Below are 14,375 nucleotides of genomic sequence, written 5' to 3'. Positions count from 1 at the left end.
AGGTGAATGTACAACAGGCATATAGACAATGAATGACCATTTGAATAAAAAATTCACCAAAAGTAAACCTGAAAAACCACGAGTGTCACAACCTGAACTGTTGATCAAGGAATGAACAAGAGACGTAGGTAGCAAAACAAGAGACGTAGGTAGCAAAAAAAAAAACTTTTGAGAAAACGGATTCCGAAGTCGAAAAATAGATTTCATTCATCAAAAGTCGCCAGGGTTGTAGCCTTTCATAATTTTTTAACACGGGGCTTTTGGAATGCCTTGCCTTAAAATTGGAGTGCCTTTTGCACCCTTCTTTTTTTTCCATAAAACATCAATTGCAGCTTCTCTGTGAAGCGTACACAGCCCAGTTTGCGGGCCAAGGGGGGGGGGAGACGGCTTGAAATGCAAAGTAGGTTAGCTGGTTGCTTGTACTGAACTGCAAAACTTCCCTCTGCAGTGACCATGGCAACAAATTAAGCACTCTTTTGTTTTCCTTCAATTTGAAAACTGAGCTTTGACTTATTTTATGCTTCTTATCATTGCCTGAAGCAGCAGCTTATGTGCAGGCGTTCAGTGCCAAAAGTTTACATACCACAAGGGTACAAATGAGCTACTTTGAAGCTTGGTATAATATTTTTCATAACTCCAACTTCAATATTTGGACATTTTTTGGTACTCTTAAAATTGAGGGCATCCAATATTCCTCGCAGCACAGCCACTATGCACTAAACTATAGACGTGTGCATTGTATTAATAATTTCCAAAAAAATAAATAAAATCAATTTTTAAATTCAACTACTGTAAGGTACATTTTTAACGCTGTCAACACGTTCTTATTCCTAACTCAGACCTGTTTTCATGATTATTCGAAGTGCGCGGGAAACGTTTCGCAAGAAAGTGATATGGCTCACCCTCATCGCGGCGCTCATACACCGGAACATGTCATCCTTTGTTTACCCCTGACATGGCCCGTCAGGTCGCTCTTACGATTAAATCTAAAATCACAGGCATTAATTACAACTACTGGAGTTCAATCGTACCAGGTTGCGTAGTCAGGCGATGCTCCAACGCGCAGCGGCTACGCCGTGCGCGCCGAAGCTTTTGGTGCGTCGCCCGTTTCTTTCCCAAGGCTAGCGAGACTACTGCCAAGCTTAGCAATAACTAAGCGTGTAAGCATCGCAAATAAGGCGAAAAGTTCACTGCGCGAACCGCTATCACAAGCGCGCACACCGCGTTTCCCCCCTCCAGGGTAAAGACTCGCGCCCCACGAAAAGCGTTGGGTGACCGATCTGCCTTTCCAGCCACGCAACTTCCCGTAATATGGCTTGTGATCTCAGGCATTCCCATCGCGATAATGTCTCTGTTGAATACCACCGCAGATACCATGATTGAACAGAAACTTTGCCGAGCGAAGCGGTGCAAATGAACTCAGAAACGCGCATTACGCAATTCAGGTGGCCGCCATCTTGAAATGCCGCAGCGACGCCCAATCAGGAGGGCCGTTTCCACGTGCGCAGTCAGAAAGGCCAACCCCGCTTCAGCATCTATATCTCACTTCGTTTGTGCGCCTTTATTTTTCTGCCATTCGTGCGTTTGTGAATGAACGAAGATAAAAGAGAAGGTAAAGACCGGAAAGAGGATCGCTCGGCCGATCCAATGGTACCAAAATGGCCGCGCTCGGTGGCACCGTTGCGGAGATACAGCGCTCCGAGAATTGCCGTTTTTTTGCACATTTGCCCTGACATTTTGCCACCGCCCATTCGCGCTGTCATTGTGCCACAAATTTGCGACGGTTTTCGTAAGATGAAAGACGCGTCCCCACTTAAACTATTCAACCAAAATATTCGATAATAGCCGATTATTCGAACCCGTTCGAATATTCGAAACAATTCGAATACATAGTTTTCGAAGCGAATACGAATATATCATATTTAATATTCGAGTAATATTCGAAATTTTCGAATATTCGCACACCCCTACTAATTAGTTAATTATGCTGAAAGCAACTTTCAGTTAATTAGTCTTGTAACTTAAAAAGTACAGAAGGTATCCTTAGACCAATTTATGTTTTGTTGTTAGAATGGTTAGCTACATAAATGCGCCTAATTTCATTAAATTTGGTTCATAAATAAAAAAGTAGTTTTACTTGCCACGTCCCCCCGTAAGTCTTCAGTACACATGTTAGTCACCCTATACAGCCCGCCTCCTGGACAAATTTCGACTGGTGGGCACCCGTCTGTTTTTGGGAACTGGATCACTGCTCAATGGCCACCTGGGACTCCCTACCCACCAACCATGCTGTCAATGGAATCTAACATAAACCAGAGATGCATGCCCAATTACCTCTCGCTTGCTCATGCTGTGGCATGAGCTTATAACAATAAATGCAACGCCCTCGAATTCCTTGCATTCAGTTCTACGTATCATGGCAAAAATGAGTTTCAAAGAAATTTGTAACAAGGAAGTGTAACAGAAGTGTGTGATAAAGGTAAGTGGCTGAAGCTGCTGTCGCGTAATTTATGTTTGGGAGCTGACACAACAATGAAGCCCCTCTGTTGCAAGGCATGCCATAGTGACAACTTCAAATTATTTCAAACTGCTTGAGCCGCAAGTTCATGCTTCAAACCATGTACTATGTGTTTTATGTCTCCTTATTTATGTAAGACTACGATGAAATCAAACTTGCAACGACAAGACCCGGAGAACTAGGCTGGCACATTGGCCACAGTGCAGATTCAAAACGTAAACTGAAATATAAAAGATGGTTACAGTTTGTGCTCCCCTAGGAAGGGGCTTGCTTTGGAACTACAGCCAGCCAAAGAGTACCCCTTTGCAACGCACAAGAAGCATGCTGACACGAAAAGATCACCGAGTTCTAATCTAAGTGCATACACTAGGTACACTTTTTTACAAATCCAGGTTGACACCAATAGACAGAAGAGTGCCTGGTTGCGGTAATGCTTAGTTGAACCAGCCCTAAAAAATTGGGGAATCAAGGTGGTGCTGAAAGGCACGAATGAGCAACAGTAGCAAGCTGTGCCCCTCACCTCTTCAGTGGCGATGATTGTGTTGCCCATGACTAGCATTCCGACTGGGGGAGCCTTGAGGCTTGGCTTGCTGCGAATGTTGTGTCCAGAGGCCCCGCAGCGAACCACCTGGTACATGCCGGGCCCTGAAAAATCCAATGATCAAGCAATGCCACGTGCCAGGCATCAGAGGCAGCGAGCAATCAGAGTGCTGCATGAACACAGAGAGGTAGCAGCTAGCCAAGAAATTTGCTAAACCATACTGAGCGTTTCATGGTTGGCTGTAATACAGTGTAGACCGCTTATAACACGTCGTGAGAGCAGCAAAAATCCACACTATACGCAGTACCGCACTATACACAAAACATGCGTGAATCCAATCATATTGGAAGCTACCGTTCAATCAACCTCTTTTTATCATCACTCAAACGAACACTCCTTAAAAACAGAGGTACCGTCTTTATTTCATCTTCTTTTTCGGCATCAGACGCTGCCGCACGGCCTTACATACCGCGAGCACGGCTTTAACTTGTACTTTGTGCTATGCTTTGATGGATCTATGTTTGTTAGCGTCTAGAACAGATGCCACAGAGGGGGAAGCAGCCCGGCTTATGCTGGCAAGATAGCGTGATAAGAACGCAAAATTGGATTTTTTTTTCCTCGCCACCTTGTGTTTAGGATGCCAAAGGTGGTTGCTTATCAGCACAGCGTACAGGTCGTGGAAACCTCTGGCGTCGCGGCTCGGCTCGCTATTTCCAGATGTTTGAAAAAGAGAAAGGTGGTTCCTTCTCTGCACAAGGTTCCAATCGCAACAACTTACCCCGCCCGGAGGGGGGAATGTCGCTATATCCAGAGGTGTGCCAAGAGCATGCAGGGGTGAGACAGCTGAATCAGATTTGGGAGCAGTTTCTGCAGCAGCGAAATCTCGATTTTGGAGCAGAAGAACCTTGATTTGGAGCAGAAGGACGACATTTATTTTGTCACCTTAAGAGCCTAAAAATCAAATTTTTGGCAACGAGGGGTTGGGGAGAGTGCACTTCGGTTTTGAACGTACAGTAGAATCTCGATGATACGATTCTGGGTGATACGAATTTCGGGATGATACGAATTTCCGAAAAGTCCCGGCAAAATTGCATTGTTTGCAATAGGAAAAATTTCGGCTGTTACGAACGGACCTGCGCGGCCCGGCGGATGATACGAACGAGCCGGCGAGGCGCCCGACTGCCGAACAAGCAAGTGACGGCTCTCTCTCCCCATTTGTCACTCTTCTTTCTCCAGAAACGGCCGGGCTGTTGTTTTCTGCTCGCGAAAACGCGCCCCGCACGCCCCATGCGCGCCGCGAAACCTCTCGCACGCTGCGCGCGCCGCGGCCGGCGGCGGTAACATGGCGGCGGCTTCGGCCGCGAAGTGGCACGGCCGCTTGAGCGACTGCATCTAGCCGCTCTTTAAAATGCCGCTCAAGGCAGACACGAAGTTTCTTGTGCAGTAAAGGAGCTGATAACGTGTGTGAAAACGGTACTATAAAACACAATTCGCGCCGCTAGTGAAAGCGCCCATAAAATATCTGCCGGAGTGCTAAGCCTAAACATCTCGGGCGGAGCCAGCGGGCTGTCTCGAGCGTTTCGCAAGTCGTCAGCGTCTTTTTCTGACCGAGGTAGGAGATACCGCGGGCGCGAAATCGTCAATGCGGCCTTGAAAATACAGCGCGCGCAAAGCCGAGGCGTGCGAATCGCGTGCGAAAACGCACCATGCGGTTCACGCTTGACTGTTGCGGCTTGTAGCGAGCTTGGTCACCGGGAGTGAGGAGACAAGCGCGAAGCTAGGCGAAGCGTTACGCGCTCCAGAAAGGACTGCTTTGTGACGTGGGGGTTTAAAAAAAGCAGAAAAAATCACAGATTTGTTCACGCGAAAGTAAGAAAAGAAATAAACGAAAACTTTTTTCAGCGCTCAATTTTTTGGTCTGTGTTGGTTCATACGAATTTCGGATGATACGAATATTTTTCGCGGTCCCGCGAGATTCGTATCATCGAGATTCTACTGTACATAACACTGAAACAGCCTTTCAATAAAGTTTTTTTTCTGCCAGAGTATCACAAGATACGAACTGCACTACCCTTTTACATACCATTTTTAAATTATTAGGCTCTATGCATGGATAGCGTGGAGGGCCGTTGAAAATATTGAATTGAAAAACTAAGCAATCGTAAGGCATTTTTACTATCATGTGATCGCCAAAATTATTGTTTTTGTAATTGCAAACGCGGCTTTAATCAGAAGTGCAGAGCCATGGCAAAAGTTGCGCAAAGCGAGGTGACAGCCTTCGCACTCCACCAGCCCTCCTATTTCAACCTCCATGGTGCACGTTCACTCCGATAGTAATTTAACATTGCTATGTTTAGCCAGCTCCCTTTTCACATTAAAATGCACTTGAGATAGGTGAACCATTACTATTAGCGTGCAATAACAGCCCCTCTCGCTATCAGACACTGCTTGAACATTTTCCGGAGGTGTAGCCTGCGCCGCTACTTCTGTAGTGTTGATTGTCCGTTTTCACGCCGCTCGCAAGCCCGCTATCAAAGACAGCAATAACTCACCGTTTTATAGCACCGCAATAAGTCCGAAATTTCACTTTAACAATGCACTGTGCCTCACACTCAAGGTTGAAACACGGCAAATTCGCGGTCACCATGTTGTTTTTGATGAACTCCCTTCTTTCGAGTCGCACAGCTTCCCGCAACAGACCAAGCGACTGAATGTAAACCCAGCCACCCCCTAACCAAAACCATGGTAGAAATCGGCGAAGAGCACTTTGCCTGAACCACAAGCAACTTCTTCCCCCGGCTGCCATGTTTTCCAACCTCTACCACACCAAGATGTGTCGTTCCGGAGATACAGTGCTCCGAAAATTAGCGTTTTTTCACCAACTTGCACAAGTAGTTTGTCGCCTCAGTACACATAAGTATTTTTTCTATAGGACTTTGCAATCGTTTTCGATGGGAAAACTTTAAAAACTTATAACATGTGCAACCCGACATTGTGACTTTCGAAAAAAATATTGCAGGGACAATTTTATGCGGCCTTTTATTGAATGAACAATTAATAAAGCCTTGACAAACAGCATCACCTTGGGGGTGCTGGAAAATTAGGCTGTCAATAAGCATTTTTTCCCACTGAAACTGGCAGGAGAATTAAAATCCTTGGCTCTCAGACTTCTGGAGCAGTTTGGCGCAATTTTTGCAATTCTCAAGCTTTCGGAGCAGCCTGGTGCAGGAAAACAAATTTGTATCAAAACTGCGCAATATGCGCAGCTGTTTCACCCCTGAGCATGGATTAGCACGCGAGTGCAAATGGAACACGCAAACTGAAGGGTGCCTATTTCTTGTTTTCTGTGTCTTTAGAGGAGAGAAGGGAGCGTGGGCTGTGTCGAATGACTGAATCCATCTTTTTTCTTCCTTCTCCTTCTTTTCTTGCTTTTTTTTTTTTTGCGACCCTAAAATGGTGCCCCAGCTGCACCGGTCGATCGGCAGACCCGCCAAAAAACCCACTATAAACAGTATTGTGCTCCGAGCAACCGCGTTATAAGCGGTACGCTTATGCATTGAGTTCTATGGGAGGCAAACCAGTGGCCAGGAAAACCCGTGTTATATCCGGTCCCGCACTATAAGCGGTTACGTTATAAATGGTCTACAGGTAGAGAAACCAGGTAGCAATAGGTACAGAACCTAGGTATCAAAATAGACTTTGAAAAGAAAAAACAAAAACAAAAATTACAGTGAGTATGAACCCATAACAGAACACTCGCTGTCCCCCTTATTTGCTCAACATGATCTATTCATTACACCATTTTTTTCCAGCGTGGGTGGGGGTGGACATAGACAGCGAAGGCATTTCAACGTGCAAGCACATAAACACTATCTCCTTCACTCCAGGTATATGTGCTCACTACAAAACGGAGCAGAGTGCGCCGCTGTCCACTGACCATGCCTGGTGACCTGAGCTGGCTGCTGTGCCGGTGGCTGCTGCCGCTGCTGCAGCAGCGGCTGCTGCGGGGGCTGCTCGAGGTGGTTGTGGAGCTGGGGCTGCACTGGGGGCTGCTTGGCCTCCTTGGGGTCCTTCTTCTTGGGGGAGGAGGAGCTCCTGCTGGGGAACAGCTCGTCCCGGGACGACTTGCACTCCTGCCAGAGGGACGAGGCGGCGTCAGTCTTCCGAGACAGCATATATGTGTGCGCCTGGATGCTCACCTCAAAGGGAACCAGCAGGGTTTTGCCGACATGCTGGTTGTACTGCAGGCACCACGCCTCAGAGTACCCGTTCTGGCAGTAGTTCTTGATGGTCTCGGGGCTCAGCCGTACCCACACACCGTCGTCGTTGTGCAACTGAAAGATGATGCCGGCTTTGGGTCTCACATGAACTTTGCTCAGGCACAAAACAAAGAGCAGAGAGGCAGCCAAGATGAAAGCTTACTTCCCCTGTGCTGTACTTACAATGTATTCGTTTTCCTCCCCCTCATCCTCCTCCTCATCATCACCAGCCTGTCTACACCCACTGCAGGGCAAAGGCCTCTCCCATATATCTCCAATTACCCCGGTCCTGCGCTAACTGCGACCAATTTATCCCCGCAAACTTCTTGATCTCATCTGCCCACCTAACTTTCTGCCGCCCCGTGCCACGCTTGCCTTCACTAGGGATCCACTGTCACCCTTAATGACCAACGGTTATCTTGCCTTCGCATTATATGCTCTGCCCCCGCCCGTTTCCTTCACCCAGCTATGGGCACAAGGGCAACACGAAGCTTGCCGCTAGTGTCACTAGATAAGGTTACAGAGTATCGGCACTCTTTTCTCCTATTGTTCCGTGCCGCCCCCATGATCATTGGTCAGTTTGCATCACGTGACATTTGTTTACACTGCGACGGTTCATGGGCACCAATATACTGCTGTTTATGCGTTTCAATCGGTAAACTCTGGTAGACTTAGCTTGTCCTCCCTGCTCTGCAGCTGCGCGCGACTGACGTCACTACGAACGCGAATCAAAGATAACGCATGTAGCAGCAATTCATCAGCAGAAGTCTGTCCAAAAATGCCGTTTCGCTGCATCTTCGGCTCTGTTGACAAGTGACCCGGTCGAAGTTAGCGGCAAGGCCGTAGAAGCGGCAATCTTGCGACACTGATAAACACCAAGGCGACTACCTCACGTGCCTCAGTGGCGGTACTCTGATAGCTTATCTAGTGACACTAGTCGCCCCTGTGACTTCGCATCCCATTCATGGCCAGAAACTGCCTCGTGCAGTACCTAGGTGGGGCAGACACTGCGCAACTTGTAGAGTTTGCAGGGTTTGTTTTAGCATGTAGTTCTGATACTCCTGACAGACTGCATCAATTCCACCACACAAAAAAAAAAAAAAATCCAAACATTTAAGTGAAGCAGCAACTGCCCCAGGAATTATTAACGGACACAGCTGTGCCATTTGGGCAAACACGTTGGCCTTGCATCACCAGGGAGCAACATATAAAAAGGGGAAAGCAAAAAAATACACACTATCTTAATGAATACTAGGAAAACGCACTGTCTTCATTAATCTAGTGCTTAACCCAAAAGCAGTACACAAGGGAAATTATGTGAGACGCCAACAGCACAACGCGACTGGTCCCATGTAAGAAGCCAACGAGCTTAGATATGACGAAAGATGAAGCACAATACGTAACTGCTCTGCCAATATCAAACAGAAAGACCATAAAAGGGACTTAAAACCGACTTTTCCTCATAAGAGGAATGTACAACAAAAAATGCAGACATGGGTGAAGGAAGCGTTCCTCCCCATAAATGCCATCCTAGTGAATATAATAGCCCGTTTCCTTGCAGTAAGGACTAAGAAAACCCAACCTGCCATAAAAAAAAACTTTCAAGCAGGAAAAGGCCAGAATAAAGACCTGTGGAATGCCTCGCAAAATGCCATTTCACAATGTGCGCACATATGGGCACACTTCTGCCTGAAGACGAGCATGTAACCGCCCCCGGCCTTTCATCTCTTCGTACCCAGCATGGAGGAGGTCCCACCACTTTCAATATTCCCGACTACTTCTGGAGACTAAGCACTCTGTGCTGAAAGGGCAGAAGGTTCACCTCGTCCACGAAGGTCACCGTCCCGTCCACCTGCACCACCCCAATCTGCTTGCTCTGCAAGGACGGGTGGCTGCGGATCCTCAGCCCTGCACTGTGCTTGGCCTGGAACCGGCGCATCTGCCAAACGGGAGGAGGAGAAGGAGGGGGAGGCAACCAGGTGACATTCTGGCACCACTGACGAAAAAACGTGTGTGTATGGGAGGGGAATTGGGGAAGGTGGGGGAATGTGGGGGAGAGGAGGGGAGGAGTAGGGGACAGCAGCCCTTTTTTCCTACCCGGGGAAGAAACCACAACAAGAATTCGGGGGAAGTCTTGTCCCGCCTGGCTAGCTCCTGAGCGGCAGTGTCATGCCCAACCTCCTCTGACTAAGAAAAGCCAATACAGTCAGTGCACTTCAACCTGCTCAGAGCAGAATTTGGTCAAAGCAAGCAGAAGAAGATCATAAATTCAGGGTGCTCAAAACAAATCCCATCTGGCCATGACTCGGCCATAAAATAAGGCCAAAGTCAGAAATTGAATCACGTTAGCTACATTCCAATCAGTGGAAGGCCACTTCACCAGACAAGGCCAAAATGCTGGATTACCTTGTTCGGTTGGTGGGACGACTTTTGCGACAAGCTCTTAGAGGGAATCACCAGGCCTTGAGGCGGCTCCTTCACTTCGACTAGCCGGCATTGGGAGCTTCCTACAGAAGGGAGGGGGAAAATTGCAATAACAAAAGAACACACACTAAGTTATTCAGCAAATTTGGGCCTAGAAACACAGCATGCTAACACACAGAAAAAGTGCTTAAAGGATGGCATTAGTTAAGAAACAACTAAAAACGCACTTTCAGTGTGTTAAGACAAAGGAAAGGCATGCCTTCTTTGATGCTCCACTTATACAGCTGCTCCACACTTCAACATGACTAAAGCCACATGACACCTTCAAGCAACTTGGTTGCAAAACAGAGATGATTATGCAGCAGGTCTTTTGCGTTTCTCTTCCCAGTTTTCAGAAGTAGCCACTAAGAACCCATGCACTGCTGTTTAATTATGCAAGTAAGACAGCAGTACCAAGTTGGATTTTATTGGCACTGCAGCCACATCTGGCAACAATATGCAAGACACAAGGCTACAATATTTTAAATGCTGTGAATGCTATAAGTAAAATCCTGCTAGTTAAAAACAGAATGCCACGAAACCATTATTAAAGTTGCTGTTCAAGTTTTATAACACACAAATATTTAAAAACATTCTCAAAGGGAACCCACAGTTTGCATCCTAGCAATAAATTGGGTGCAATAGAATATAAAACTTGCATGAAATTAAGAAAAAAAATCACAGCCCTTACACTCAATAAAAACACGTGTGTTAGTGTCAGGCACTTTTCAATTGTTCACATGATGAAGGGTCATCCCCAAGCAACAGAAAGCTGATAGCCAAGCCCACAATTTTTAGGCAATGTAGCTCTACCTCTGCGAATCCTTCATTATCCCTACAGCTATACCACTCTCTGAGAAGTTTTACAGGGTAGAGATCGCTTTCTTCTGGTTTTGTTTATTCGGATTACCACTTTTTCAGTATTCATAAATCTAACGTCCTTTTGTAATACTGGTATTGTAAACGTGCTTCAGTAAACTGTAAGTTATTTTGTTTGAGTTGCAAGGGCTCCAGCATTCTTACTACCGTCAATTCCTACCAGGCTTAACACTTATCAAAAACTCGCATTTAAGTGGTTTTTAAAATAGTTCATGAGTTTGTTGTGCACTCGGTGAACACGTGGACTTTGGGGCTTTAGAGCACTAACAGAGTTGGAAAAAACGATCAACTGCAGTGTCCTTACATCACATACCGCTGCTAAACAAACTGCAAGAAACTGCATGGCATTTAGTACCACCATGAGAACACTAGTGTCCAATCCAAGTACAGTAGACTCGCGATAATTCAAACTCTGATAATTCGTACTTTCAATTAATCCAAACAAAATTCAAACTTTTGGTTGGCCCGCTATCCTTTCAATGTATTTAAAAGCCACTTAATTTAAGCTCCGTCATTCGGTTAATTCATATTTTTTGCGTGTCCATATTGGAAAATATCTACTGCTTTCCCGCAACTATTTGAAAACTTGCGTGTTTCTATAATCATAACAGTCGAAAAATGAAAAATAAGCACCCCAAGCCTTCAAGGAAAAGGGCATTGCTGGTAACCAAACATTTGAAACGAAGCACAAGAAGGTAGACCGTGACGTTTCTCAACTTTCTAGTCTTATTTACCGTTTTCATGAAGCGAAGTGAAACCAAAAAACAAACAGGCCTCAAAGAACGTCTAAACGTGACTGACTGCCTACACTTGTCGAAGCGGTCAAAACCATGCGGGCCACTGTCACAAAAACAAAAAGAAAAACCATTCGCGTGTCGCGTGTCAGCAAAAAAAGGAGAAGAAAAAACACGGCACGGTGGTTACGAAAGTGACACGCATGGCATTCAGCTTGTGGACCTTACACCTTTGCTTCGCTTATTTTGTGCAGTTAGGGTTTGAAGCATTAAAAAAAAAAAATGTGATTAAAATCAATGCCTAATCATTATGTGTGCTGTCACCTTGCCCAGAGTAATATATATACTGAAACTTCTTGAAAATTTCTAATAATTCAAACAAAATTCTGGGGTCCCTTCGAGTTTGAAATATAGCGAGTTGACTAATTTACATTCTTCACAATGGGGTTCAATTGCGGCTGCTCCAGTGTGGCTTTCCTGTTTGAAATCATCTATAACGTAGCGAACAAAGCTGGCGTACGAAGACTGGTGGTTTAAATCTCCTTTTAGTAGTACCTTTGGGGTGCTGCACTTACTACACTTAAACAACGATAAATGTCACATAATGGTTTTTGATGTTCCCAAGGAGCATAATCAGTGTGATAGATGACCAGCATGTTCTCGTTTTGATGAAGTGCTGCATTAAGAGTTCCCTACCCGAAAACAAAGCTGGAATAGTCCAGGGCATGCTGGTAAAAAGTGCTTCACAGCGAGTTTTCAAAATAGTAGAACGGACAATTGGGCTAGTCGGTAGCTGTTCATCGTGAAGGTGAAAGCGCTCGCACAACAGGGACAAAAGGTAGAAAAGAGACGACACGGCGCTAACAGTATTTGACGAGAGTAAGTAGTACAGGAAAAAATTCTCAATATAGTGTACATTTTTCCAAGCATGTGTTCCTTGTTAGTATGGTGACAATTGATTAGTTTCTGCATACAGGCTTTGTGCTGGGGCATCCGGAAAGCTCCTGCTGCTGGCTGTAGAAGCAGTGTGTGCAAAGCAGCACCACAACTGTGTTAGTGTTGGGTGAAATTATTCTAAATGGCTAGCTGTATGCTACAACTTTGCGTTGTGCTTTTTCGCCTGTTTTGTAACACAAGTACACCAGGTGCAACAAGTCTAATAGAAAAAAAATTTTTCATCTTCAGCTTGGGTGTTCAGTGCTCCTCAAAAGAGATTGCTGAATTTTTTGGCTCAAGACATCTTGGAATAGGTGTTTGTATATTTACACCATCCCCACGGAAATAACATGTTATCCAAGATGCCCCCATGACAGGAATAACAAAATGGTAAAGCACCAAGCCACCCACCGATCTGGTAGCCATCGATGATGGCATGCAGCAGGTACCATCCAACAGAGCCCGGAGTCCAGTTGGCCGTGTAGGTGCCATCATCGTTTGCCCGCACCAGCATGTTTTCAATGAGCCTCTTCTTGGTGGGGGAGACGTAGCGCAGCTCTTCAAAGGAGTAGTCTTCATACGGCTGCAGGTAAACGTAGGAGCACCTGGATTAGTGGCAGGCATAGTGTCAGCGACTGACTAAAGTTAGGTTGCCGTGACTGCTGAATCAAGGATTAAGCAAGTGAAGCTTCTGTATTGTCCATTTAGTTCTTAATGCAGTAACATTGCTAGCTGTGAAGGCTTAAGCATTAATTATATGCTTGTGACGGTGCACAACAGTACTGTGATCTTTTGAATCTGACTTCGTCTATTGGCCAGGAGATCGTCCTATAGGTGGCACCGCTTAAGTTAGGGGGCGCCACGGTCAAATTTCTCTAGAGGGGAAACAAACGACAAAAATACATGGGTTTCTACAGGGCACTAGTGGGTCAAACAAGACTCCTTTAATGTATGAGGAAATTATGCGCAGTGGGGCAGTGAAATCTACGAAATACACATCAGGCATTAGCCTGCATTGCTTTCCGCAGCCGGAAACCCAACGCAAGCTCTGGATATCAAAGCTGAAATTTTGAAGGAACATTGGACTCGGTCTGTAGTACACTTCAGAGCAGAATGTTTCAGGCACATCTCACACAGAAATGATAACAACAGCGCAGAAATCGCCACAGGCATGAAAAGCCGACCCCTAAAGGCTTTATAATCATTCGCGGCGGTGAAAAGACAGCGACTTTTTTACAAGAACAGCTGTTCCGTCGAACAACCTACCCGGTGTGAACACGACAAGCCGCCGAAAATTGCAAGTTTTTCAAGAATTCACATTGAACGTTCCTCCTTACCAGGCACAAAAGAAGTTTGGCTCTACGTCACTTTTGATGAACCCTGTGTGTACGTAGTAAGTTCCATACCTAAGAATTGAGTTGCGAGTCAGTGCAGCAATTTATAAGGCCCCGCCAGCAAAGATGATAGATACCCATACCTGCCAACCTGGTGACATGGAAATTCGTAATAACCGCGGACTGGGGGAAGTGGGGGGCAGCACACTTTAATTTTTAAACGATCTCACGTTTTCAGAACCATACGTGCAAACCGTCAGTGTTGTAGAGTAATGAGCAGCAACTCCATTGGGCAGGGAAGCAAATTCTTACATGTACGATTTCAAGAACACTTGGTAGTAGTCTCGCGGCTTCGAGCCCGCTGTTGCAATGCGAAGGAAGTACCGCGGTCGTACCACGTGTCTTACAGCACAGGACGCAGCAGTCATACAAAGAGCGCCACGAACACGGAAGTCGTAATCGGCCCGTGAACAACACGGTATAAGCAGACTTGGCTTAGATGCAGCGGGTTCTGGATACGGATGCGTAGCCCACCCCAAGAAGAAGACAGAAATCGCTGCTTCACAGTTGGTGATACAAATAATACGTATTGCTTTCTCGTGGCGGCGCAGGTACCACAGTGTCATTTAAAGATGGTCCAATTTTTTTCGAAAATTCGTAAAATTTCAGGCACTATTCGTAGAATCGTAAGATGCGGCAAAATTCGTACAT

The 14,375-nt window shown here is 45.9% G+C and overlaps 1 protein-coding gene across 1 annotated transcript in view; it reads right to left on the bottom strand.

The window, feature by feature from the left end:
• Hiw (MYC binding protein highwire) overlaps positions 1-14,375 on the bottom strand; it is a 145,993-nt gene that overhangs the window by 56,032 nt on the left and 75,586 nt on the right. The window contains 6 exon segments of the mRNA XM_077702493.1: positions 3,039-3,163; positions 6,997-7,192; positions 7,259-7,393; positions 9,141-9,257; positions 9,725-9,825; positions 12,742-12,913. Of these exon segments, the coding sequence (XP_077558619.1) occupies positions 3,039-3,163; positions 6,997-7,192; positions 7,259-7,393; positions 9,141-9,257; positions 9,725-9,825; positions 12,742-12,913 (846 nt within the window).

The sequence above is a fragment of the Haemaphysalis longicornis genome, unplaced genomic scaffold (assembly GCF_048455015.1).
Source record: "Haemaphysalis longicornis isolate Haplotype H1 unplaced genomic scaffold, Haemaphysalis longicornis Haplotype H1 scaffold_3, whole genome shotgun sequence".
Taxonomy (NCBI): Eukaryota; Metazoa; Arthropoda; class Arachnida; order Ixodida; family Ixodidae; genus Haemaphysalis; species Haemaphysalis longicornis.
The sequence above is the reverse complement of the archived record's forward strand: the minus strand, read 5'-3'. Positions and strand labels throughout refer to the sequence as shown.